The sequence below is a fragment of the Eptatretus burgeri genome, chromosome 11 (assembly GCF_056783735.1).
Source record: "Eptatretus burgeri isolate ZD-2024b chromosome 11, Ebu_testis_v1, whole genome shotgun sequence".
Taxonomy (NCBI): domain Eukaryota; kingdom Metazoa; phylum Chordata; class Myxini; order Myxiniformes; family Myxinidae; genus Eptatretus; species Eptatretus burgeri.
This window is the reverse complement of record NC_140971.1, coordinates 34595070-34622569: the sequence shown is the minus strand read 5'-3', so window position 1 is coordinate 34622569 and position 27500 is coordinate 34595070. Positions and strand designations below refer to the sequence as shown.

Sequence of the window (27500 nt, the reverse complement as noted above, 5' to 3'; positions counted from 1 at the left end):
TTTTCGATATTCGCTTTCGTTTTCGCGTCACGTGACTTCAAAGTTTGCAAAAACTGCCCTACCTTCAGGAGGCTATATATTTTCTCGCAGAGATGACCGTCACTCCCGCATGGGTGTAATTTTTTTTCCTTTGTATTCTCTTATTACCATAAAAAATAACATGAAATGAACTCATTTTGCATTTAAACACACTAACCGAACATTTATGGTTCACTCGGAATTTACTCAGTTTAAGTAATTATCCTTCCATATAAAAAAAAGGTTCCTTTGTGATATGAAGGATACCTTTTCCGGAAAATCGGCACAAAATATTTTTAAAGGAAATTCCAAATAGAAAATGTGTCCAAAAACTAGGTCAAACACATTTTCAAGCCCATACCCAAAAGTATGCACCCAAAACAGTGGACTTCAATTGAATGAGACTACTTACTGTCATTGAATGAGACAAAAAGTCAAAAATCATAGCTCCAAACTGGTCCAAATATACCGATTTTAAACACGATTTGAAAATTTACCTGAGATAGGCCTAATGTACAATATTCACTGTACATTTAGAGGCTCTGAGATCTATGACAAGAACGGAATTGGAGAAACCTACTCACTCACTACTTTGTACAAGGACATTTGGCACACAGTGACGTGCACTTCACCGTGGCTTTCATGCATTTGCAGTGTCGACACTCAGTTCGACACGCGCACCGGATCAGTTCACGGCAGGCCTTGGATACAGTTAGCTTTGTTATCCAGAGGGGTTGCCACGAATCTCCAGCCTTTGTCCAACCGTAATCGTTTGGCACCACATCAGGTCGTCTGGGATCATCACATGTGACCCAGATACTGGCTTGTAATACAACTCGTTTAACATGCTGGTTACAAGGCATCCTGTAAAAAAAGACAATTCTGTTAAATAACAGTGAACAAAGGATTATAGAAGCAGTGGTGTGGAGGAATGTAGAATGAAGATTTTACTTGGATGCTACCCGGCAAGAAATGTCGACATCATACCTGTGTTGGCGGAAATCTGTTCAGGTTCCTGACGTTCCCTTGACAGAAGAGGTGCATCCTTGATTCATTTACTCCATTCACGTCTCCCCGTCCATCGGCCTTCACGTACATTGCCACCACGAACTTCTCGATGGCCTGGAATTCGGGCGAGTCCGAAGACGGAATGATGAATGGACACGCTGCAATCCTGGCGAATGCGTCCGTAGCTTCAGGAGTATCCGATCATGCCCTCCATGTCGTGAGCTTGCCTTTGTTGACAAAGGCTGAGGTCATGTCAGAACCGGTTATCGCATGAAAGAACGGCAAACCTCGGGCTCGGTCATCACCAATGTTATTGTCGATAGTATTGACGACTAATACTGATAGTATTGAATGCTTGAACGCACCGTGCTTGAAACCGAAGCCGATCCAAAGGTCGACATCTCAAAACTTCTCCTGGATCAAATGAAAGATTCCAATGATAATCACAACTTCACTGTCCACTGTGCGGATTTGAATGACGGGAGCCCCACTTTCCAAAGCATTGAACAGATGGACCATCATTCTCGTGTCGGCCTCCTCATGCGAGCAGGTCGACATCCTTCTGTCAGTGCCGACAGAAAGCACTTCCTCTCCGGCTGGAATGAAGACTGCCCCGGGACTGTTGAAGTGACTCTCCAAGACATTATTTGAGAGATAATGGAATAGTTCCGTTTTTGTTCTTGGGGTGTCGCAAGAACGCCTTGCACCCTGGGACCTCAATCTCGTCGGAAACCTTTGTGCGGACGCCAGTCCCCCGCTTTTCCCAAGCATGCTCCTTGAGGCTGTCCTCGATGTATTTGTTCCAGACGACATGAACTTCGTCACTGTATTTCAGCTGCTGGCGAACGTAGGACAGAAAAACTCCATTTGCATATTGGATAAACGTCTTCGAAGTTCTGTTGGGTGGGAGCGCATGAACAACTGCAGCCCCGTCGAAGATGGTACAGTCGTAATGAGTTGGTGGCTCGGCGTTGGTAGGTTCACCAGCACTCTCCAGGCACTTGAGGACGTCGGACTTTTTACCGAATTTCATATTTCCGTCGTCCGTCAGAGACGAGGGAAAGCCACTGGTCTCATGTGCAAAAAAGTCCTCCATGTCTCCATCTCGATGAGTGACAGCAACGTCTGTCCGAACAGGGACAGGTCACCGCTCAGACATTTCATTTTTGAAGAAATCTTTGCATTTCGTTTTCGTTTCTTGGCTTTGAAAATGGTGAATCCATTCTTCTTCAGTGGCTCTGATATGGCCCTCATGCGTTCTAGTAACACGTCCTTTACAAATGCTTCGTATTGTGCTTTGCCAGTTGACTCGAGTGTCAGCAGGTTCTCAACAGCAGCTTCTGGGGCGCATTCCCCCGATCCGAGCGTCACCAGCTCGGGACATTTCTCAAGGAAGGGATTTCCTCTTTGTTTGATTGCATTCAAATCCCGCCGAAAAAAACTTTTGACCTCCATTTTGTTCGAGAAAGTGCGCTTCCTCAAATTGAAATCTGAAGCATTTTCAGCGTGTGCCCCATTCCTCCACCACAAAAAGGAGAGAACCCCACCCATAATTTACGGTGAGATTAATTTAAAAACAAGGCATATATTGATTGGCTCCCATTCTAGATTTATTTATTACTCGTGTGTGCCCATACATGCGTGGTCGTGTGTGCAAAAAAAAAAACTTTCAAACCGCGTGCCAGAAACAACCACACAGGCTGTTCCTTCACTCTCGCGTGCCCGTACGTGCATACCAAAAAAAGAAAAAAAAAAAAAACTTTCTAACCGCGAGCCAGAAATAACCACACAGGTCGTTCCTTCACTCTCGCGTGCCCGTACGTGCATGGCCGTACCTGGGTGCCCGTACATGCGTGGCCATACGTGCAAACCAAAAAATAAAAAAAAATAAAAACTTTCAAACAACCACACAGGGCGTTCATTCACTCTCGTAAATGACGACTGGATTGGGACATTGTGTTTATCTATAAATGCGCATAGGAAATCGAGAAATTATTACAATACAGTAAGTCATCACTATCCGGAAGTGGTGCGTGCCCGTACGGAATGTTCACATGCATTCCACGAATTATCGCTTGCATTGAAGTAACAACTGCTGTGATACTTACACACACAGAGTTAATAAAAATCCAAATTAAAATCAAGTTTACCTCCCTGTCTTTGCTTGTCATGACATTCACTGCCATTGACCATTGCCACTCCTACGCCACGGTAACGAAGGCGCCCTTTCCCCATCGTAACCGGCACGGCCCGTGACGTCATCGTCTGCCGGCCACGCACCAGCCTACGCAGCCACGTGTCTTGTCATTGGTTTGGTAAATAAATGGCCATAACTTGGGAAGCACTTGCCCGATTAATATCAAACCTTGAAAAGGCACATCCTCAGGTCCCCAGCAATATAGCTGGCAAGATTCAATTAGATCGGACCAGTGGTTGTCGAGAAATAGCAGTCACTCTCACACACACACACACACACACACACACACACACACACACACACACACACACACACACACACACACACACACACACACACACACACACACACACACACACACTGCTGGAATTATAGATAGATGATCATTTCTAACCACCTGCCAAGTTTGGTGCTGATATCCGGAAGTGCAACATAAAATTATTAACAGACAACACTAATCTCAAAAAGTTGTGGAGGACCAGATGAAATTTGGTGGACATGTTGCGTGTGTGACAAGGACAAACTGATAAGATTTTGGTGAAGATCCAGATCCGGATCTGACTACTAGAATTTTTAAAGTGATTCTTCACTATTGAGAGATCAGGCCAACACGATATATAGCACGATATCTCAAAAATGTATTGGGCCTGATGTGTTCTCGTGGATCAGGCGTGCCGGAGGTATGCACGCTACCGTGTGCCCTTCTAGTTATAAATATTTTTGCAATTCGGCTGGTGGCTGTGCTGAAAATGTCAATAAAACCAATTAAATCAATCAATCGATCAATAAATCAAATGATGAGTTAGTATTGCACCCCATTCAGATGAAATGGGTTAAGAAACGAATCAGCATATCAGAATAGCACCTCAATTCATGCCTGGTGTTGGCTTAATGGTTATGGTGGTGGGCTTGGGACACCTCGCGTCCTGAGTTCAAATCTCACTTGGCTGTTGAATTAATACCAGGTGGGGCTGACTCTGCCTGTTATCCTTCCGAGGATGGCAAAATGAGTGCCAGCTTGCTGCTATCCTGTGTCGGAGTGGCAACCCGTCTAGGGTTGTGCCCAATAGCCAAGGAGACTGCTTAGGCAGTACCAACGCTCTGTGCAGAGTATGGTCCCAATGGATGGATGAATGGATGGACCTCAATTCCCTATAATCGTGGAATGATTTTCTGATGACAAAAATACCGAAACCTCAGTATGGATCATAACAAAAAATATGGATTTCCTTGCATATACAGATGAGTTTCACGCCTGAATATATTTACATTCAGAAAATTAATCCAGTTATGTTATTTTTGTTTGGATTAAAACTCATCGTGCAGATAGAAGGTTCGTTGGAACAATCAGGAACGAGAGAACATTGTGCAAAGCTTAAAGATCGATTATGCCTGGTGTTGGCTTAATGGCTAGATTGGTGGGCTTGGGATCCTAGGGTCCTGAGTTCAAATCCCACTTGGCTGTTGAATTAATACCAGGCGGGGTTGACTCTGCCTGTCATCCTTCCGAGGTCGGTAAAATGAGTGCCAGCTTGCTGGTATCCTGTGTTGGAGTGACGACCCGTCCAGGATTGTGCTCAATAGCCCAGGAGACTGCTTAGGCAGCACCAACACTCTGCACAGAGTATGGTCTCAATGGATGGATGGATGAAACACCGATTCGAAGAACATATGCAAGCTTGGCTTGTACAGGACCGAGTTGGACTCCTCTATTAACGTAGACTCAAGCAGCACACATTAATCTTCCAAGTTTAAAAAAAAAACAAAAAGAAAAAATCGAGAATTTACATCATCAGCACAACGTGGCCTTGATATCTCACCCGTGTGTATCTCACAACCGAACAAAAAAAACTTTTATTATCCTGACAGTTCAGAACGTAATATTGAATTACTACCCAGCCTGTGAGCCTCCGACCCACTTTTTGTTGCATTGTTTGTAGCTCTATTTTTGTTTTGAAGTTCGAAGAATGGTGAAGGCCACGATGGCAAAACAATAGTTACAGCAAGGATGTATTGATGTCATTTGCCCGTAGCCAATCATGCCTAACCAGTAGCGTCTCGTCTGGTCGCCAAGCCATGCGATAGTGCTTGCTTTGTCTGGGCATTTATCTATGCAAATAGTGAAAATGTTTGTGTCCAAATGAATTTTTTTCTTGACCCTGCACTGCCCAGGTCGTTGGTGATTAATATGGTATCATTTTCAACTTTGTTAAACCAGTGGTTTTGGAGGAGATGCAAAAAAATGACATTGTGTATGTTTGTCAATTGAACATCTATTATAACATTCAGTCATCACGTATTCGTCCCTTGGTGAGCATGAAAGAGAGAATTTAGAGCCAAGAGGAGAAATTCACCCGATGGTGCTGCCTCTCGAGACGATCCCGAGCGTCCTCCAACTCGAGCTGCACCTTCATGACGTGTTTATTCATCTTACGGACCGTCGAGTGCAAAATCTCCCATACGTACAACCTGCGGCACACATGGACAAGAATGGCCACATGCCCAGTCAGCAAAGCGGAAAGACACATTAACAGCAGGAAAGATCTCAACAGATTGTTATGAACTACTGACCATGGAAATGTGCAGGAGACATTAAAATAAAAAGTTCTCAAAAGTAACTAATCCCCTGGATATTATTTTTCCTGAATCTTCATGTTTTTTAATGACAAATTGCTGAAGAGGGGCTAACATCATGGTTTCAAAATCATCACCAGGTGCAGAAGTAATTTAACATATAAACATGTGCACACACACACACACCTACATAAATGTCATTCAGTCGGGCTGCGACTCTTCAGGAAAGCCGTTTTTCTTTTACTATCTTTATTTTGGACCAGCCGCCATTACTACCACCACCAACCATGTCTCAACAGCCATCACACAACAACCACCAACCACAACGCCGCTTCACAACAACCACCAACCACAACGCTGCTTCACAACAACAACCACCAACCACAACGCCGCTTCACAACAGCCACGACCTTTACCGTCACAACTCGCCACCATCGCATCACCACCATTCTTGCGCCACTTGTGGGCACCGATACTGGACTCGTGGAGGGCGCGCACCGAGCAGCGTGTTCAGAAACATCACAGACTTTCCGAGAAAAACGGATCAAAAACGACTCACGCCCACTTCTGTTCCGTCCTATCGGAGAGCGTGGGGCGATTTGGCCCCGCCTCCAGGGCGTTGGAGTGAGGTCGCTATATGCAAATTAATGGATCAAAAAGCATTCACGCCCACTTTTCCTCGGTCCAATGGGGAGCCAGTTAGAGGTGAAGGGTCGGAGGTAAAGGGTCAAAGGTGGGGGAGCGAGGCCACGGGGGATATAAACGGCCGCGCTCGCCAAACAGTTCAGTTCGGAGGGGAAAAGTTGAGAGTGGTGCGTTGGAACGAGTTGTCGGTGGAGCTGGGAAGAAGAGTCAGAGTTCGGAGGGGAGAAGTCAAGAGTGAAGAGTTGGGACGAGCCAAGAGAGGAGACGGAGAGGGCTATTAGACGGAGCTGTGGAGAGGTGGCGGCGGCTAAGGCGGACGAGGGGGTGCTCGCGTCGGTGCCGGGAGCTGCAGAGGGAGAGGCCAGCAACGCGACCGAGGTCAAGGAGGAGACGCTCGTCGCGGGACCCGAGACAGGGTGATATCCGCCATCCCCCGAGCATCAACAACCCCCTCCTGTTTCCCCCCGCGCTGAGATAGTGCGACAAGGGGGCCCCTTTCCCACCCCCTACCAGACACTGTCCGCGAGGCCCGCGGAGTTGAGGAGCCACCGCCACTTTGCGTCTCATCATCAGACGGTAGGCCCGACACGGTCTCGGCCCCAGGCCCGCCTCATCCTGGAGGGTGGTTCTTTTCTTTTGCTTTGGGTATACGTGTTGTCGGCGCCGTCTGTGAAGTAAAATTGTATAAGTGTTGCCGTGTGCTCGGTAGTCGGATAGCTCTGCATTGTGTTTCTCTTTTATATTTGCTTTTTGTGTAATATTGTGTTTCTTCTCCTTTTACATGTGCTTTTGGTGTAATTGTATATGTGTGCCTCCCGTTCATCGCGAAATAAATGTGAGTTATGTTGACCTGTTTTCCCGCTTCGCTTCGTCTTTTCTTTCATTGAATCTCCATCTTGCTTCACGTAAAGGGTTGGTCGTGGGCTAAAACGCCCGATAATTAATCGAACCGTCGAGGCCGACGAATAACACCGCTCGGTTATCCCGATAGTACGGAACGGGTCGCTTAAAGTGGCCCGTGTCCGAAGTCGACCTGCGGCGAGGTGCGATCGCCCGGTCTACCCTCCGTGTGGGTACTTAGGTAGGTCGAATTTGGCGAGCAACCCTATCCCACGCGGGGGCCGATTGGCACGATCGTGGTGAGACCGAAAGGTCCACCCGTGACTGGTTCCCGGCGTTAGTCCGAGAGGGTCACGACTGGATTGTCCGTCCGGTGGGCGACGTGCCGCGATTCGAGTTACGTGGCCGTTCGCACACCGGCGGGCGCGAATCCGCAACAATATTAATGAATTCTATTGGAACATAGTGAACCGAGGCCTTTGCAACTAAATGCAGCTGCATGTACCATATTTGACCTTGTTTTACCCAACCCTTATCTGCCTGGTTTATTACTTGTTACCCTCGCCGAAGGAGAGGGTATTGTATTTGGGTCCGTTTGTTTGTCTGTTTGTTTGTGACTGGCAAAATCGAAGAATTTTCAAGTATGTTGGTCAGTCGATTTTGTAATTGTCTGTTTGTCTGTCAATCGCCTCCAGGTCACAATTCTAAAGAAACTGATCATCATGAAACTTTACCAAGTTGTATAGGAAGTCTCAACTGAGAAGCCTATTGATTTTGAGGTCAAATGTCAAAGGTCTCAAACTCAATTGTCATCATGCCAGTTGGCTGGGTGTGGGTACCTCTCTCACCTGCCATGGCACTTCAGCAAAAGACTTCTGCAACTCATTGGGACTGACTCAATCGGTCAACTTCCCGACCTGGATCTCAACCAACGGTACTCTATCTCTTCTGGATCTGATTTTGACAAATTTCGCTGAAAATATCTGCCATTCTTCCTCCGCTCCAATTGGTTCTTCTAACCACATGCTTGTCAAAGCAAACATCTCTCTGGCTGTTATTAGAGAACCACCTCAGAACTGTTGAGTCTGGCATTTTACTCAGGCTGATTGGCAGGGTCTCCAAGCAGCCAAACTTCTAGACTGGTCTCCCATCGCTATTTTCTCCAACATCAACTCATCTGGGAATTCTTCAAAAGAAACTTGCTCTCCCTCATGCACAGACTTATCCCCTCTCATCTTCAGTTGTCTTACCCTTTCTCCTGCCCATGGTTCACTGAAGCTTGTGGCGAGGCAGTTGTCCTGAAACAACTTGCCTTTGCCTCACGGAAAGCAAACCCAACTGAGGGTAATCTCGGTTCCTTCCATAAAGCTCGGAACAAGTGTGTGTCTGTGGAGACACTGCATATGTCCCAAGTAACAATCAGCCATTCTTGCTAAACATCCTTGCTTTGCTGGGTCAAGGAAAGGCCAAACCTTGTCATTAAATCAGCTCTATTGGAGAGAGACAGAACAGCTGCCCTTGCGAGTTTCAGGAAAGGTCAAAACCCTACCAACAATCAGCACTATTGAGAGACAGAACAGCTGCCCTTGTTGAACACTTTGGAAGTAACAAAGGCTGTGTCCCAACACTTAAGTGGAGTGATCTTGCTTTGTACTAGCCTTGCTTTAACAGGATAATGACAGGAAACAGGCCTTGCTATTCGTCAAGATAATGACAGGCAGCTGCAGAAGCCAAGGGGGGAAAGAACTAAATCTGTGCTTTGAACTCTCCCAAATGGAAGTTGATGAAGGGAACAGGATGAATCATGTTGACAGGTGGTCATACAAGGGTCAGAGTAAAAATTGTATATAAGGCTGAGCTGAACTGAGCTTGCCAGAGCGGGGCGAGACGAACTACTGTGTGTGTTCCTCCCCTCTCTCCATATACATATGTTGATGTGAATTAAACTCTTCTCTACCTAAGATCGGTGTGGACAGAACTTGATTTCAATCAGTGCGGACCTCACCTTGATCTCAACACGTCTACCTTCAGGTGTGCCAGAAAACAACATCTTTCTAATCTCAAGTCTAAACTCTCAAACCTCTCTCCCTCCACCAAATCCTGGTGGCATCTAATCAAATCAGTTTCTGGTGCATGTTCCCCCTCCATCCCCTCCCATACCTCAAATGGCCACAATGCTGATCGCACGTGAAAAGACTGAATGCCTAAACTCGGTGTTTGCATCGAAATATTGTGTCCGAAACCCATCGCTTTCTGTACCCACCTTACCCAGTCGCACCCAACTGTCCCTGGACTCTATGTCCTTTTTTCCTGACAAATTGGAGAGTTTGCTGTCAAACCTCGACTCAGATTCTGCAACCAGTCCAGACGGCATAAACCCACGTATCCTAAAAACCTGCTCCTCTGCTCTTGCTCACCCTCTCTCCGTTCTATTGACTCTCTCATTTGCTCAAGGTCATCTGTCATCTGCTAGGAAATCAGCAAACATAACTGCCCTGCATAAAAAGGGGCAAAAACAGATCCCTGTAACTACAGACCAATCAGCCTTCTCCCTATCATCAGCAAGGTCATGGAATCCATCATCGCTTCAGACATTAAATCCTTCCTTTTCTCCAATGGCTTGATTTCCGATCATCAATTTGGTTTCAGACCATGTCACTCTGTTACGCATTTGGAAGCTTACTGTACTCAGCATTCAGGTCCTTATAGAACAGTTATATCGGTAAGTACGTGTTTCTCGTTCGGGTCCCATCCCAAGTCTAATGGGAATTTAATGTTCATGCGCTGTGGAGTTATTTTGATAGTCAGGGTTTTCTTCTACACTTATAACAACAACAACACTGATGACACCTGCCTTCGCTTCCTTCCACCATCCTCCACCGGCACCATTACACGCGCGCGTGTCAGCACGTACGTGGGCGGAGTTCATGAGGACCTGACGTCTCTCGCCCAATCCGGGGGATGCGAGCGAGGTTGCCATCAGTCGGCCAATAAGCGCAGTCCATGCAGGACCATGTTACTCTCCTTGTTTGAGGGGCGGTCCACCGCGACGGCCGTCACGCCCCCTCCCCCCCCACCCCCTGTCCAATCAGCAGACTTGGTGCCCCTTCGGCCAATCACGGGGGCGACGAGTGAATCGTGCGAAGCAACCGTCGAATCAGGAGGGAGTGGCCAGAAAAGAAGCTCCTCCCACCTGAGGAGAAAGCGTGGTTGTCGGGATGAGCGAAAAGAGAATTGGCGTCCTGAGTCTGCAAGCGTGCGCGTCTCTGCCTGGGTTTGCGACGGACTGCATCCCGCGCTTCGAAGTTGTCTTGTCCGGCACGTTGCAGCGAGCGGTCGAGTTTCATCAGGGGAGATCACCTCGTCTCGCCTCCGCTGGATTCGGCTGCTCTGGTCTATGCTTTTGGCGACTGGAGCTCCGGGAAGTTGTGGACGTCCAGCCACGCGCTCGCAGCCAGGTAGCCAGCCGTCCTGACTCACAGCCGAACTATCCTCCTCGGCTGGAGAGCCGAATAAAGACCATTGGGGTCCATCACTTCTTTTGGGGTATTTGTGTGTGTGCGTGTGTGTCCTTGGGCCCAGTCTTGTCAAGTAGAACTGGTTAAGTGCTTTTGCTTGTACATTGATTGCCTTGCTTAGTCGGTTTAACTCTGCTCTTTACGTGCTTCCCGTGCTTCCCTTCCCCCCACCATTATAAATAAATCCCCTGTTAAATGCTTCAGCTCGTTCTTGTCCTTTCCTTCATTGGTTTAGCACGGTGCGTGTTCGGTGATTAAAAAGGCCGTTGCTGCCGTCGTTGTGCATTTGGACCGACGGGACCTCGGTAACCATCCGCTCGGGTTACGCACGGGTCGAGCATGCAAACGGCTCGTCCCGTTCGAGCTCCGTTGAGGGTGTGAATTCCTCGGTAGCTCACCGCATGGGCCTCAAGGTATTTTTAAGTTTGGCAAATAACTCTGTACCATGCGGTTTAATTATTGACGATTCACGGTCCTGTAAGGGACCCGTACCTTCGGAGTTATCGGAAAGGTACGATCTAGATTCCGGGTGTTCGGTGGAGCTGACTCTACTGCTCAATCTAGCGGTCGTGCTCGTCACCGATACCCGGCCCACAACAACTCTACCCTGGATATGCTACTTCTGCTTTCCCAACAATGGATGGAGTTCCTCAATGCCGGACATGAAATCAGAGCCATATCCCAAGACATATCACGTGCTTTTGACACGGTCTGGCACCCTGCCCTGCTCACCAAACTCTCTTCCTATGGTATCCAAGGCCATCTCCACTCATGGCTCACAGACTTCCTCTCCTGTCGCAGTCAACGTGTGGCCCTAAATGGAGTTCTTTCATCGCCTCTTCCTGTCCAGGTTGGAGTTCCTCAAGGCAGCGTTATGGGCCCTGTTCTTTTTCTGGTTTTCATCAACGATCTCTCCGACTCTCTGGAAAATCCTCATCTCTTTGCTGATGACTCCACCCTCTGTCGTACCATCTATCATCCCTCAGATCTGCAAGCAGCAGCTTCTTCGCTCTCTGCAGATCTGGATAAAAATCACAAACTGGTCCAACACGTGGAACATGTCTTTCAATCCTGACAAATCTCACACTCACTATGTCTCTCTGAAAGGACCATTTGGAAAATCCCCCCCCAATCTACTTTCTCAACAATCTTCTGGAAGAAGTCCTTTCATTCAAGCTTCTGGGTCTTACTATCTGTGAGGTTCTGGGGCCAAACTTCGAAAATCATCAATTTAAATCTGAAAATTAATCAATTTTTATCCGACTGGTCTGAGCTTTGATCAAGAATGTCGATTGTAATCTATATTTTTATGTATCCATGGCACCCTTTGGAGGGGTGGGGGGGGGTGGATTTTACAAGTATCATGCTCTGCACATCTTTTTCTTGTTTGTTTGTTTCTCCACAGAGAACTTTTGTGTTTTTCTCTGCAACTGCTTGTCGGATTGAGATGAAATTTTCACCAAAGGAAAAACTACTCAAGTATTACGTTTTATTGATAATTCTGATATCATAGCTCACATGGTGTGGCAGCCATGTTGGAAAAATGGAGAAACTTTGGACCTCTGTATCTCTGAAATCGCACGAAGGAAAAAAACTTGAAACTTGGCATATGGCAAGTATTCCTCATGGGGAATGTGAAATTTTTTATGACGTCATAATTGCATATGTAGAACACTATATCTGATCAGTATGAAAATGTTTGAGCGTCATCTTGGGATAAAATGATCCACAGAAAAAAATATTGATGACATCATTGGTCACGTGATTCGGCAGCCATATCGTTTAAAATAAATAAATAAACCTTCAAAAATCTTCTCTGAAGTGGCTGATCAAATCGAGGTGAAACTTGACACATATGACCACCTATCCATGAGAAACAAAAGGTTCACACAAATGATGTCATATGTCACACGGTTTGGCAGCCATATTGGATTTACCCTAAAATCTTCAAAAATCTTCTTCTCCAAAACGGCCGGACAGATCGAGGGGAAACTTCACACAATGTTCCCCAAGCCATGGGTGCACAACAAGTTTTTAAGGAATAATTGATAGGCACATGGTTTGGCAGTCCTATTAGATTGAAGAAAAATATTAAATAATGTTTTCTCTGGAGCTGCTTTATCAATCGACGTGAAACTTCACAATTATGATCTAGTTGTGATGGGGAATACATGTTTTAAATTTCAACTTGATCATGGTCTTTCAACGCATGGTCTGGCAGCCAAAAAAACAAAAATATTTCAAAATTAAATTATAAAATTACTATAATAATATATATTATTATAAAATTATTTTTATTTTATTTTTGATTTTTTTGACTAAGGCTCACTTGGCTGTGCCTGGATGGGTTTGAGGGTAGAGGGGTAGCAGCTGAAATGCAAATCCTATCCAGGTTCCTCCTGATGACTTCATCTTTGCTTTTTGCTTGTTTGGGTTCCTTCTGATTACTCCAATGCAGGAATGTAACGATTTGGTTTTCCATTTGATTTGAATTTACTTTAATCCCATTCTGAATTAAATTGAATAATAATAAACGCCATGAGTCAGGTGTACAATCAATGTGGGGTCACATCAAAGCGGTACGTCTTGGTACCCGGTCATCACTGCCAGTTGTTATAAAGTGGCAGTTCTAATTATGTCTCTTATTTATGAAGTAACACACCAGTACACAAACGTCACACAAAACTACACAAAAACCACACAAAACATGTCCTGGTGAGGGTCTGCATTCTGTGATTGCTCTTTTCCTTGTTTGTACATAAGTTTGTTTGATCTTGCTTGACACAACTTTTATCTGCCTGGGAACCTTGGAGGAGATAACCACACTCTAAACAAAAGACCATTCTCAACCATTTTTATTGCCAGATACATCTTGTTTTTGCTCAACCATCTCACTCTATGTAACCCCCACCCTTGCTTGCTTAAGTGTATAAAAAGAACATTAGCTGAGGGTCCCAGTTGGAGAGATTCTGTGCAGTTAGCTGTGTCTCTGTCTCTGTCTCTGTCTCTGTCTCTGTCTCTGTCTCTGTCTCTGTCTCTGTCTCTGTCTCTCCATACATGCATGTATAAATGATTCAACTCTTATCTTAAACTTGGTTAATTGAACCTTGAGTGAAGAATGAGATTTCTTCCACACAGGAGTAGAGTGTGAAATCAGTGGCCAGACTATAAACAAGATCATAAATAGTCAGGTCCATGGAATAAATGTCAGGTCCACCAAACAAATGAGACAATGAAGAGCAAAACCGTCAAATGAAAATAAACGTGAAAGAAAAACATTAAATAATGATAAGAAGATTTGAAAAATAAAAATAAAATCACGACTGTGTTGTCATGCAAAGTTTTTTCAAAACCGAAGTAAATGATGGACAAAATATGTGTTGGGACAACAAGTATAACATAACATGTACACACCTGGTGAATTCCTGGGACATGTCAGATGAAAAAAGCCAGTTTGCAACGGCAGAGCAGTCCACGATGCGAGTTCGAATCATCTTGTCCGTAAGCACAGCCATCATCTATGGGACAAGAACATCTCAATCACAGGCACCAACAGGACATACATCTAGACAACACCAATGGCACACATACATCTTGATAACAAACACTGACGGGACACGGACATCTCCATCTCGATATCGATTGACATGTCTATTTGGATCACAAACACTGAGACGTGTCCATCTCAATAAAAGGCATTAAGATGGAACATGTCCACCTTGATCACAGGCACCAATGGAATAAGAAAATATTGACCACAAGGAACGACGGACATGTCTATCTTGATTGCAGGCACTGAGGGACACACCTGAGATCACAGGCACCAAGGGGTACATACAGTACATCTTCATCACAGACACACCCTTCATGATTACAGGTATCGAGGGACATACTTATCTCAATCACAGATAATGATGGGATACGCACATCTCTATAATCATGGATGGGATATGCATATCTTGACCACAAATTGAAAAAGACTCGTCATATTCAGAATAGTAACCATAGACATAAAATTCGAAATAACAGTTGCTTTTTGCAAGATAATTTCAAACAATAATACATTAGCAGAACGGCACTCAGAGCGCATAACTCCACCAGGCTGAACAGTTTACGTTTGGTATCCCACTGATGGCCGGATCTACATCTGAGCCTGAACCAAAAACATATCGGCTTGGTCTTGTCATCTACCCAACTCATCCAACAAATTTTGCCATAACCTGTCCAACACATTTTGAAATATCAATTCATAATGCTATGTATCGTTTTTGTTCCTATTTCTCATGGTGAAGAATCACTTTAAAAATAATCGTATCCAGATCTTCAACAAAATTTAATTAACTCTTCCTTGTTCTACACTCAACCTATTTACCAAGGTTCGTCTGAATCCATCCATAACTTTTTGAGATAGCGTGCTATATAATTGCTTTTGGTCCTATTTAAGATTATTGGAATCTCTCGCGATGAAGCCGAGTCTATCATTTCACCATCACAGACAGGTCAGTGGTCTCTGTCGTCTACCGCCTCACCCTCTGCTCTTTCCATGCTTTGTCTCTCCCCAGGTTTCTGCAGGGCACACACGGTTCACAATCAACCTTCTTCTGGTGAAACTACCAAAATTCAGGATCACTGCTCACCTCTCCACTCATTTGTTCCTTTTTTACTCCCGCCTGAAGAACCAACTTCCACATTCTCTTCAATTTCATTCTTCCCTCCGAGTCTTCAATACAGCTGTTCAGCTACCATCTCAGATCGTCCCCAATTCAAAACCATGATCTTTTCGACCCTCATCAACATCCCACCCAATTCCTCCTCCTTCCAAATTTTCAGTTTCCCTCCTGAGAGTTTCCTTCTGAATCCATCTTGTCCACCCCATGTATCCTCTCCTTCCTCCCATCGTTTCTCTGCCTCCTCTGTCTTGGCCTTCAGCTCTACTTTTGGTGCTTCTCCCCTCTCTCTCTCTCTGTTGTTCCTCTTGTCCTATTGCATCCTGATCGATTCAGTGTACTATTAGGAGGTCTTCCACAAGCCTTGACTTAAAAAAAGAAAAAAAGAAAAATCATCTCATTGGTGATGATTAAATCATCTCATTGGTTGATTGGAATTCCAAATCATTGGAATCATCTCATTGGTGATGATCACTTAAAAAAATTATAGTACACAGATCTTCACCAAAAACGAACTCATTCGACCTTGTGACACACCCAACATGTCCACCAAGTTTGATCCGAATCAGTCTATAACTTTTTGAGACATCCTGCTCACAGACAAAGAAGCAAACAAAGAGGTGAATACATAACCTCCGTCCACCTTCAGTGGCGGAGGTAACAAGGGCAGTTATCGTGCTCGGCGGATGGACAGGTCGTGAGCATGATGCAGATTATTTTCACAAATAAATGCCCTCTTTCAGAATTGACAAGAAATGCACTTTGAAAGTTATTCATGAAAATAAAATAATAGAAATGATAATTTTTATTTCTCTCAACAAAGTCGAACATCTCTCACTGCATTCTTCCCTCATGCTGATGCGTTGTGTGCAAAGAGACCTTGTTTAGATGTCTTTGTTGTATTTTTCTAGAACAATAGTCGGGCACCATTCAATCATCAATAAAATAGGGGCAATACTCCTGGGCGCTCACCTGGTAGTATAATGATACCGAGAAGGAAGTCATCGTGGGAGAGAATCAGCAAAATGTATCAATGACAGTGTTATAGCAAACACCTATTTTGGGGTTCAACCCAATCCCCGCCCCTCCCTCCCTCCCGGTAAACTCCCCTTGACCGCAATATTTTAAATAGCGTGAACAAACTTTGGTACATCACGGGTAATGAATGATGAAGGTTGTGGTCAACTTTCATCAAAATTGTATGTAGTTTCGGAGAAGAAAGTAAACACATATTTTGGGTGGAAACCCTCTCCCCCCCCCCCCCGTAGACCACCTCAGAACGTAATTTTTTTTTAATGCCGTGAACAAACTTTGGTACATACCGGATGATGATGATTGTGGTCAAGTTTCATTGAAATGGTGTGTGTAATTTCAGAGAAGAAGTTTAAAGTGTTTGTGGACAGACGGATGGCGTGCCATCCCATAAGCTCCCTGAAACTACGTTCCAGGTGAGCTAAAAATTGTCAAAATATGCATTTTGGGGGTTATCCTGTCCAAATTATAACAAGAAAATTATCCAAATTGTATTCACTGATACACCAACTCATTTCAACGATACCAAATTTATTCAGAGCGGCGAAAGCATTACCAACCCCAAAAAGCAATCTATTTTCATTATCATTCTTTTGTAGTTGAAATCTAATTTTAAGTCCATGCAGAACTTTATCATAATCACAAAATCCAAATATACCTTGAAGAGGAACTGCCACCATAAAACTATGAACTGCTTTTGTATCATCATTATACACTGCCTTTCTTTGACTATAACTGGGGTCTGTGTTTGTTCCCGTTGTCATATCAGGAATAAAACCTTCCATCCATCCATTGGGACTATACTCTGTGCAGAGCATTGGTGCTGCTTAAGCAGTCTCCTTGGCTATTGGGCACAATCCTGGACGAGTCACCACTCCGACACAGTATACCAGCAAGCTGGCACTCATTTTGCCGACCTATGAAGGATGACAGGTAGAGTCAACCCCACCTGGTATTCATTCAACAGCAGAGTGGGATTTGAATGCAGGATCCCAAGGAACCTAAGCCCACCACCCTGACCATTAAGCCAACACCAGGAATAAAACTTTCGACAGCCCCCTTACCCATTCTATAACTAAATGAATATCGTGTAAATTTCACCATTTCAGATGTTGCAGACAATCAACCGCTTCAACTTCTTGTGTTTCAATATACAAACGAACCCTATTAAACATTTTCCAGAATAAATCATTTACGAGTGTGGCCTTTGTGTTAGTCCCAATCTTAGTGAATGTAAATTTACACAAGAAACTATCAGCGAGATTCAACTAAGTTTGTTGATTATTTCTTTCAAAGCTTTTTGTCCCGGCTGTGTTCCAGTCTGTTCCTGTTATAGCATTTACCTTGAAGTAGTCTTCCTTTTTCGTGGAGTTTTAGATAATAATGGCATCATCCAAATCATAGATACTATCAATTGCTTCCATCATTTACATTTATTTAGAAAAATAAACTAATGCTCTGCAAAAACTTTTGAAACCCCGACCCATATATTGTTACGAATCTGGAAACCATTCACATTCACACATACAGTTGACTCAAAGTTTAGTTATTTCGTGAAGTATATGTGGGTAGTTAGAATCTCTCCCCTAGGTCTAATGGGAATTTCATGTGTGCGCTGCAAGTTTCTTTCTAGTTAGTCTTCTGCATTAAATTCCCCCTCACTCCTTCAGCACCATTACGTAGGTGTTCGAGGCCACGGACATAGGTGGGGGTGAGATAATCTCAGAGCCAACTCCGCCCCAGCCAGATGGAATGTTCCCTTCATCCAATCGGGGGTGAGATCACCTCAGGGCCAACTCCGCCCCAGCCAGATGGAATGTTCACCTCGTCCAATGAGGGGAGGACACCGAACGCCCGACGCCCCCCTGACCAATCCGGAGGCGAGTTACCTCAGAGCGGATCCCTCACCCACCCGGGGGAGGAATAAGAAGGATCGCGAGCTGTATCCAGTGTTGGTTGGTTGGTTGTTGGTGGTGTGTCGTGGTCTGCGGTCTTCTTTTACGGGGTTCCTTGGTGGTCGGTGGTCATGTTGGTGTTTTCGTGGTGGTCGTGTCGTCGATCGTCATTCGTGGCAGCCAGGATCGTGGGCTTGTTGGATTCTGGGTCGTGGGTTCGAGTCCCACCATGGTGGGTTTGAGTCGGTAAAACAGCACGAGGCAGCCAGGTACCCGGCCAGACTCTGACTCTCAGCTCACCTTCCATCCCGAGCTGAAGGGCCGAGTAAAGACCCACGAGGTCCATTTCTTTTTGGGTGTGTGTGTCTGTCTGTGGCCAGTCTGATAAGTAGAAATCGTTTTAGTGATTCCATTGTACATTTGCCTACATCATATTCATGGTTAAATCTGCTCTGTGTTCCCCTCCCTCTTACATTGTAAATAAATGATTATTAAATGTTCCAGTTCATTGTCCGTGCTTTCTTTCATTGACCCAGTATGGTTCGGGCTTGAGAGTCAGGAAGGCTGATTGTGCTGTAAATTGTCATTTGGACCGGCGCGGCTTTGGTAATTTCTGCTCGCTTACGTCAGACCCGAGTCAGTAACAGCGATTCAGTTCGGACAAAGCCGGCCGAGGGTGTGGTTTCCCTGGTAGCTAGACTGCGCGGCTAATTAGGTAAATTGGAATCAGACACAAGACCCTAACTGCGCGGTCGAAATATTGGCATCCACGGTCCATAAGCGACCCGTCGACTTCGGAGTTATCTGGAGTGACGACCTTCAATTCTGGCGTTCGGTGGGAGACGGCCCAACTGCACCATCTGGCGGTCGTCCTCGCCACCGAAACCGGCACCACAATATTTTAATTATTTTCTACTGTTCTTGTGGGGATAGTTGAGTTTTACCTTTCTTAATTTGATTGCTTGTAATTTGTGGGATTCCTTTTGAGCACCTTTTATACTCTTTATAGCATCCACAACATTTCACATGGCAGAAGCGCTTGAGCCTATTAGGTCTTTATGTTTAAGAATTGTTGAACCGATACCTAAGTAGAACCCATTTGTGGAATTGTTGAAATGCAATTTGGTTTCATGCCAGGAAGGGGCACAATAGAAACAACTTTTACAGTTCGGCATTTCCTGGAAAAATATCTGGGGAAGAAGAGACAACTGTACTTTATATTTGTGGATTTGGGGAAGGTGTTCAATGGGGTGCCTTGGGAAGTGGTGCAATGATCAATGAGAAAGTTATGTGTGGATGATTGGTTAGTTCTGGGAGTCATCGTAATGTATGATGGCTCAAAAACTTCTGTGAGGGTAAATGGAGTGTAGAGTGAGGATTTTGAAATGAAAGTGGGTGTTCATCAGGGTTCAGTCTGAGCCCAATCCTGTTCCATCATGGTCGTTGAGGCTACATCACAGGAATTTAGAGGAGGCTCACCTTCGGAACTCCTGTATGCTGATGATCTGGTGCTGATAGCTGATAGTGTGGAAGATATAATGGGTAAATATGCAGTATGGAAGGAGGGTATGGAGGCTGGAGGACTGAAAGCAAATACAGTGAAAACAAAAGTACTGATTAGTGGTGTGGGAGAAGGAAGTGTGGAAAAAAAGAGGGAGGTGGCCCTGTGCTGTCTGTAGAAAAGGTATAGGCAGCAATTCAATATCGTGTAAATCCTGCAACTGCCGGGTGCACAAGAGGTGTAGTGGTAACAGGGGCAGACTGCAGGTGGTTCCTGACTTCAAATGTGCTGTTTGCGCAAGTAAACAAATGACCCCAGTTGGAGCGGAAAGGTTCGTTTATGGGGATATATCTCTGGAATGCGTAGATAAATTATGTTACCTTGGTGATATGATTAGTGCAGGTGGTGGTGTGGAGGCAGCAGTGAATGCAAGAATTAGAAGTGGCTGGAGGAAGTTTAGGGAGTCGTTACCTCTATTGATATCAAAAGGGACCTCTCTCCAATTAAAAGGAAAAATTTATACAGTTTGCGTTAGAAGCGTGATGTTGTATGGCAGTGAAACATGGGAATTCAAAAAGGAGGATGAACGGAGGTGTGAACGAAATGAAAATGAGAATGGTGAGGTGGATGTGTAATGTGACACTGAATAATAGGAAATCAAATGTGGAATTAAGAGACAGTGAGGTCAGGGTAAGTTGAGGTGGTTCAGACCTGTGGAAAGGGTGGGGTAGGCAGCTGTGTGAAGAGGTATTTAAATATGAATATGAATGGAAGGAGAGCTAGAGGGAAAGAAAACATGGGATGTGTTAGAGTTCAAGGCCGAACAAGAAGGCTAGCAAGGGATGGTACAGCCTGGAAAGCAGCCATTGGGTGAACCACGGCTTACACATGCATGGAAACGGCTGTAAAACGATGATGATACCAATTAGAGTATCAATTATCCCATATCCTTTATTTCTAAATTGATGACCTACAACCCATTGCCTCTTAGGCTTGGAGTAGCTTCTACCATGATACAAACCTTCACCCTGTGAATTATAGTATGGTGAAAGGAACATCTCACTCCCAGCTGAGTTTTTAGAACTTATTTTATACTCCTTCAACTCGTGTTTCCTTACAATAGGCATCTGATGTAATTATTTGTTAGAAAACTTCTTGTAAGTGAATTCCAATAGAAACTAGAGGGGGAGCATTCGGTAGAGTGCAAAACCTCCGCCGCCAATACTGCAAGGTCACTCAAGTGAACCTGATATCCTATTCATTCAAGTTGATGTCAACAGTGCTCACAGAGTTATAGTTTGCAACTTTCCCTTTTACTTTTAACTTTTACATACTCAATTCATTCGTCATAACTAGATTCCCCGAGACAGAAATTGATTTTATGTGGGTATATCCACCTGGAGTTCCAAAATCAGCCGCAATTATAATTTTGGCATGTTTTTTGTTGGAAATCACTTATAACATGTAGAAATGCAAAAAAAAAAAAAATCGAAATTTTGTTGAAAAAAAAGTTGCAAAATTTTCTGTTTTTTTTTCTCTAACAATTTTTTTTTAGGGTGGGGGGGTTGGAAATCACTTACAACATGTAGAAATACAAAAACAAAAATTCAAATATTTTTTCAAAATGGCCGCCATAGCGGCCATATTGGACTTTGGACCAAGTCCAAAATCTAATGGCATGATCCTTGGACCATACCTAATCCCCCCCACCAAGTTTCGTCGAAATCCGTCGAGGAGTTTTTCCATAATACTGTTCACAAACAAACAAACAGACAGGGGTGAAAACAGTAACCTCCATCCATCTTTGATGGCGGAGGTTAATGATTTCTCCATTGAAGGAAATCATACAATTATCTTGGTCGGTGATGCGAAAATTCACTCTATAAATAGTTTTTCCCGACACAGGAAGATGAACCAGATTTTTTGGATCCATATTGAATTTAGAACTGATTGGGGTTGAGTATGCACTGAATGAAAATATTGTATTTGTTATTACACCATCATTACAAGCTCCATCAGTTAGGTCACAGTGAAGTAGTACCAAATTTATTCCTGACTAGAACGGGCACTCATAGAGCGCATACCTTCGCCACCACTACTTTTTTGTTCTTGGTATGAGTGTGGGGAACTGGTTTCATATGAATGGTCTTATGACACAAACCACATATCTATAATGTCATGACCCCCCCGACTTTCGGGGGCTACGGACTAAACAACAATCAACTCACGTCGTTTTGGCGAGTCTTCACTCGCAAGCTCGGTGAATACAACGTTTCAACAAGAGAGGGTAATCTCGTTTGATGCTGGTTTCATGCAAATTGAATAAGAATTGACTGAGTTATGCCAAAAACCGCATATTTTTCAAGGGCGTGACCCCCCCCCGACATTTTACCCCAACCGGTGACATGTGTTATGACGTCATTGTGTCACAAGAATGGCAATTAAATTCTGAACATTTTGGTGCTGGGTTCATGTAAAGCGGACAAGAATTGACCGCGTTATGACAAAAACCGCATATTTTTCAAGGTCGTGACCCCCCTGACCTTTGACCCCTAACAAGAGTATGGGCGATATTGTGTCATATTGCATATCACAAGATGAGGCGTTGAATTCTGAACATTTTGGCGTTAGTTGCATGCAAATTGAATAAAAATTGACCGTGTTATCGTAAAAAGACGATTTTGACCTTTGTGACCTTGACCTTGACCTTTGACCCGAACGATCCCAAAATCTAATCGAATGCTTCCTGGCTAATAACCAATCATCCCATCAAATTTCATGCAATTCGGTTTAATACTTTTTGAGTTATACGAATCACAAGATTACAAATAAATAAATAAATAAATAAATAAATAAATAAATACACGCCGACCAAAACATAACCTTTCGCAGAATGCGAAGGTAAAGATATATGAATTAGATTATTGCTGCAAACGAGTCCGATGGTTTCAATCTTTTTTGATGCGAAACTGAATGCCTCTCCAAATGATTTGTTATTTTCTGCCGTTCTTGTGGAGAAAGTTTTCAAAGCTTATTCATGGCATCAAAAGAAAGGAGAAAAAAAAAGTCAGGCCCTGATGGGGGTTTATGTTTGTACATTTTGTGGTTTGCCCCCCAAAATAAGTATTCTCTTTCTTCTCAGAAACTACACATGCAATTCTGATCAAACTTGACCACAGCTTTATCACCCATGATGTACCAGTTTATTCACAGCATTAAAAAAAAAAAAATTGGGATCCGAGTGGGTCTATGGAGCGAGTTTACAGAGGCGGTGGGGGGGGGGGTGGTTGCCCCCCAAAAAGGTATTTGCTTTTTTCTCAGAAACGACACAATTTCGATGAAACTTGACTCAAACCTTCATCACCCATGGTGTACCAAAGTTTGTTCACGGCATTAAAAAAGAAAATCCATGGATATTTACTTTCTTCTCAGTAACATTTTGTGGATCATCCATGCCTGCAAGTGGTTCCCTGGTTATCTTGTGCAGCCGCTGCCAGGTTACTGCCCAGGGGTATTGCCCCTATGTTTATCGTTTGCTCTCAGGGAGTCAGTTCAGTAGTCATTGAGATTCAGTCCTTTTGAACTAGTGTTTGGACATACTGTTCGGGGACCAATGAAGCTTTTGAAGGAACAGTGGCTTAATGAGAAGTCACAGTTAAATTTGCTGGATTATGTATCCGATTTCAGAAAGAGATTGACAAAGGCACATGAAAAAGCCAGAGTGAATTTAAAACGAACAAAGGAAGGAATGAAAGCATGGCATGATGTACATTTCAAGGACAAGGAATTTAGTTTTGGTGATAAGGTTTTGGTGCTACTGCCAATTGCAGGTCAACCATTACAGGCAAGGTATGTTGGACCTTGCTTCATTGAACGAAAAATCAGTGAGACCGACTATGTCGGTCAAACTACAGGTAGACGGAAGCAGAGATGACTCTGTCACATAAATATGATAAAAAAAATTATCATGACAGAGAGCAACCAGAAAGTGCGATTTCAGCCTCACCTGCTTTACCTGGAGTTCATGCACAGAAGCAAAATGAGATGTGCGATGAAGTGAAGTTTGACCACATTCGGGACAATACTTATCTGAGGCCAACACTGAAGTTTTATCACACTTCAAATCAGAAATTAGGTCATTTGATGTCCGAACAGCAGGGTCAGACTTAATTCACGTCTTTGCTCACTTGTTTACAGATGTACCTGGCCAGACCAACTTAGTGTATCATGACGTAGATGTCGGAGATGCTAAGCCAGTAAAACATCGTCTGTGCAGGATGAATCCTGTAAAGTTATAACATATTAATAAGGAGATTGAATACATGCTCGAAAATAACATAATTCAATGTAGTGACAGTGAATGGATTTCACTGTGCGTCCTGGCACCCAAGCTGGAGGACAGTTTTCATTGTTGCACTGATTTAAAACGTGTTAATGCAGTCACGAGAACAGATTCTTATGGAATCCCGAGGATTGATGATTGCACCGACAGGATTGATCAAGCCGGGATTATAAGCAAATTTGACTGACTAAAGGGGTATTGGTAAATAACTCTTACTGCAAAGAAAATTTTGGCTTTTGTTACGGCGAAGGGACTTGACCAATATAAAGTTCTTCCTTTTGGCCTAAAGAATAGCCCTGCTACATTTCAACGCTTCATCAGTGACCTTGTCACAGATCTTGAGGGGATTGACGCATACATTGACGATGTCGTCAATCATTCCATGACTTGGGATGATTATTCTGAGAGATTACACTACGTGCTGTCTTTGCGAGACTGACTGAAGTCAAACTGACTGTGAATTTGGTAAAATCTTAATTTTCTAAAGCACAGGTGGTGTTTTTAGGTCATGTTGCAGGGCAGAGTCAGTAAAAGAAAAGGTGGAAGCAATTGATAGCTTAACAGCACCTAAATGTAAAAAAATAAATAACATGAGATTTCTGGGTATGGCAGAATGGTTTCGGAGATTTTGTAACAATTTCTCTGACATCGTGGTTCATTTGACCAAATTGCTCAGTGAAAGCAAAATCTGTATGGGTTGACAATTGTTAAACTGCATTTGACAAAATTAGAGCTATACTTGTGAGTTCTCCAGTTCTTGCTGCACCAAATTTTTTCAGAAAAAAATTTCAAATTGCCTGTAGATGCCAATGATGTGGCAGCTGCAGCAGTTCTAATGCAAGAAAATGATACAAGCATTGATCACCATGTGTGATATTATTCGAAGAAGTTTAACAAACACCAGAAGAACGAATCGACAATAGAAAAAGAGACACTTGCTCCCCTGCTAGCTTTGCAACAGTTCGAAGTCTACCGAAGTATAACTACTTTTCCAGTAATTGTTTTCACAAATCACAATCAGGAAACTTTTCATCACAAAACGAGGAATAAAAACCAGCGATTAATGCGATGGAGCTTAGTTTTACAAGAGTTCAACTTGGAGATTAAACACATCAAAGGGAAAGACAATGTGATTGCAGATGCTTTGTCTCGATCGGAATACCTGGAATTGTTATTTGAGTCAGTTGGGAAGTGTTGAGGAGAATAAGTGGTTGCATTTTTGTATTCTTAAATGCTGCTAACAGTTGAATTGTTATTGTTTAGACTTAATGTAAAAAGTAAGAAAGTTCTTGCTTTGGTCAAACATTCTTTAAAGAAGGGGAAGAGTGTTACAGATGAGTAACATCTACCACATAATTGGAAATGTTGATAAAGTATGTTCTGTGGAAAAGGAAACAACTTAAGTTATAGTTTACAACGTTTGCGCAAACTCCAAACCAATGTACCACATGACAGTCAAGTGCACAGACGAGCAGGCAACATGGCAGATTTTCTGCAATGTTTATTTTATGCGCGATTTAACGTTGCAATGTCTCCAGGGTTGTTTTGCATTAAGCAGCAACTCTTTTGTGGAGAAAGTAATTATTTTGATGAATTCATATTATTTCATTAACTGCTGTGCGTGAAGAAGGGCTTTAAAGTTAAAGGGATCCTATATGGTATGCAGCAACAGCCTGGTTAACTTTCCTCATCAACCATTCAAATGGAGTGCTTAAGCAACTTGTCAAGCGCCCATTGTCAATAGCGGTACCGTGCTATGTCGTTCTGAGCGAATCGTTCACTCACCACAGACGCTTTTGCCACGCCTTGTCACCCCGAGCGAGTGGTCCGTGCTCCGTGACCCCGAGCGAGTGGTCCGTGCTCCGTGACCCCGAGCGAGTGGTCCGTGCTCCGTGACCCCGAGCGAGTGGTCCGTGCTCCGTGACCCCGAGCTAGGGGTCCGTGCTCCGTCACCCCGAGCGAGTGGTCCGTGCTCCGTCACCCCGAGCGAGTGGTCCGTGCTCCGTCACCCCGAGCGAGTGGTCCGTGCTCAGTCACCCCGAGCGAGTGGTCCGTGCTCAGTCACCCCGAGCGAGTGGTCCGTGCTCCGTCACCCCGAGCGAGTGGTCCGCGCTCCGTCACCCCGAGCGAGTGGTCCGCGCTCCGTCACCCCGAGCGAGTGGTCCGCGCTCCGTCACCCCGAGCGAGTGGTCCGCGCTCCGTCTCCCCGAGCGAGTGGTCCGCGCTCCGTCTCCCCGAGCGAGTGGTCCGCGCTCCGTCACCCCGGGCGAGTGGTCCGCGCTCCGTCACCCCGGGCGAGTGGTCCGCGCTCCGTCACCCCGGGCGAGTGGTCCGCGCTCCGTCACCCCGGGCGAGTGGTCCGCGCTCCGTCACCCCGGGCGAGTGGTCCGCGCTCCGTCACCCCGGGCGAGTGGTCCGCGCTCCGTCACCCCGGGCGAGTGGTCCGCGCTCCGTCACCCCGGGCGAGTGGTCCGCGCTCAGTCACCCCGGGCGAGTGGTCCGCGCTCAGTCACCCCGGGCGAGTGGTCCGCGCTCCGTCACCCCGGGCGAGTGGTCCGCGCTCCGTCACCCCGGGCGAGTGGTCCGCGCTCCGTCACCCCGGGCGAGTGGTCCGCGCTCCGTCACCCCGGGCGAGTGGTCCGCGCTCCGTCACCCCGGGCGAGTGGTCCGCGCTCCGTCACCCCGGGCGAGTGGTCCGCGCTCCGTCACCCCGGGCGAGTGGTCCGCGCTCCGTCACCCCGGGCGAGTGGTCCGCGCTCCGTCACCCCGGGCGAGTGGTCCGCGCTCCGTCACCCCGGGCGAGTGGTCCGCGCTCCGTCACCCCGGGCGAGTGGTCCGTGCTCCGTCACCCCGGGCGAGTGGTCCGTGCTCCGTCACCCCGGGCGAGTGGTCCGTGCTCCGTCACCCCGGGCGAGTGGTCCGTGCTCCGTCACCCCGGGCGAGTGGTCCGTGCTCCGTCTCCCCGGGCGAGTGGTCCGTGCTCCGTCACCCCGGGCGAGTGGTCCGTGCTCCATCACCCCGGGCGAGTTGTTGTGAAATAACACCAGATTTTTGAGCCGTTTGCCATATTTACGCATTTTCTCAAATACCGAGCGAAATTTTTTTTCCACCCATCACACGCAGCTGTTTAAAAAGAATAACATTTATGAACATCTTCCTGAAACGTTGCAACATAAATGTGACGTTGTTTTTTGGTGAAAGCTACTCAAGGTTTCTGGGTTGTATAAAGTAAGTTCTGTAATCGGTAATCACACTGACTCCAA

General features: G+C 45.1%; 2 protein-coding genes across 3 annotated transcripts in view; one reads left to right on the top strand and one right to left on the bottom strand.

The window, feature by feature from the left end:
- Nucleotides 1-1300, top strand: part of LOC147016834 (uncharacterized) — a 9831-nt gene extending 8531 nt beyond the window's left edge. Inside the window, exon 5 of the mRNA XM_085847703.1 lies at nucleotides 1052-1300. Coding sequence (XP_085703829.1) covers nucleotides 1052-1300 — 249 coding nt within the window. The remainder of the gene's footprint in view (nucleotides 1-1051) is intronic.
- The window catches only part of NCBP1 (nuclear cap binding protein subunit 1), a 108231-nt gene that overhangs the window by 26031 nt on the left and 54700 nt on the right, over nucleotides 1-27500 (bottom strand). For both annotated transcript variants that reach the window (XM_085845901.1, XM_085845902.1), the window contains 2 exons: nucleotides 14215-14318; nucleotides 5578-5692 (listed from right to left, as the gene is read on the bottom strand). In XM_085845901.1, the coding sequence (XP_085702027.1) occupies nucleotides 5578-5692; nucleotides 14215-14318 (219 nt within the window). The remainder of the gene's footprint in view (nucleotides 1-5577; nucleotides 5693-14214; nucleotides 14319-27500) is intronic.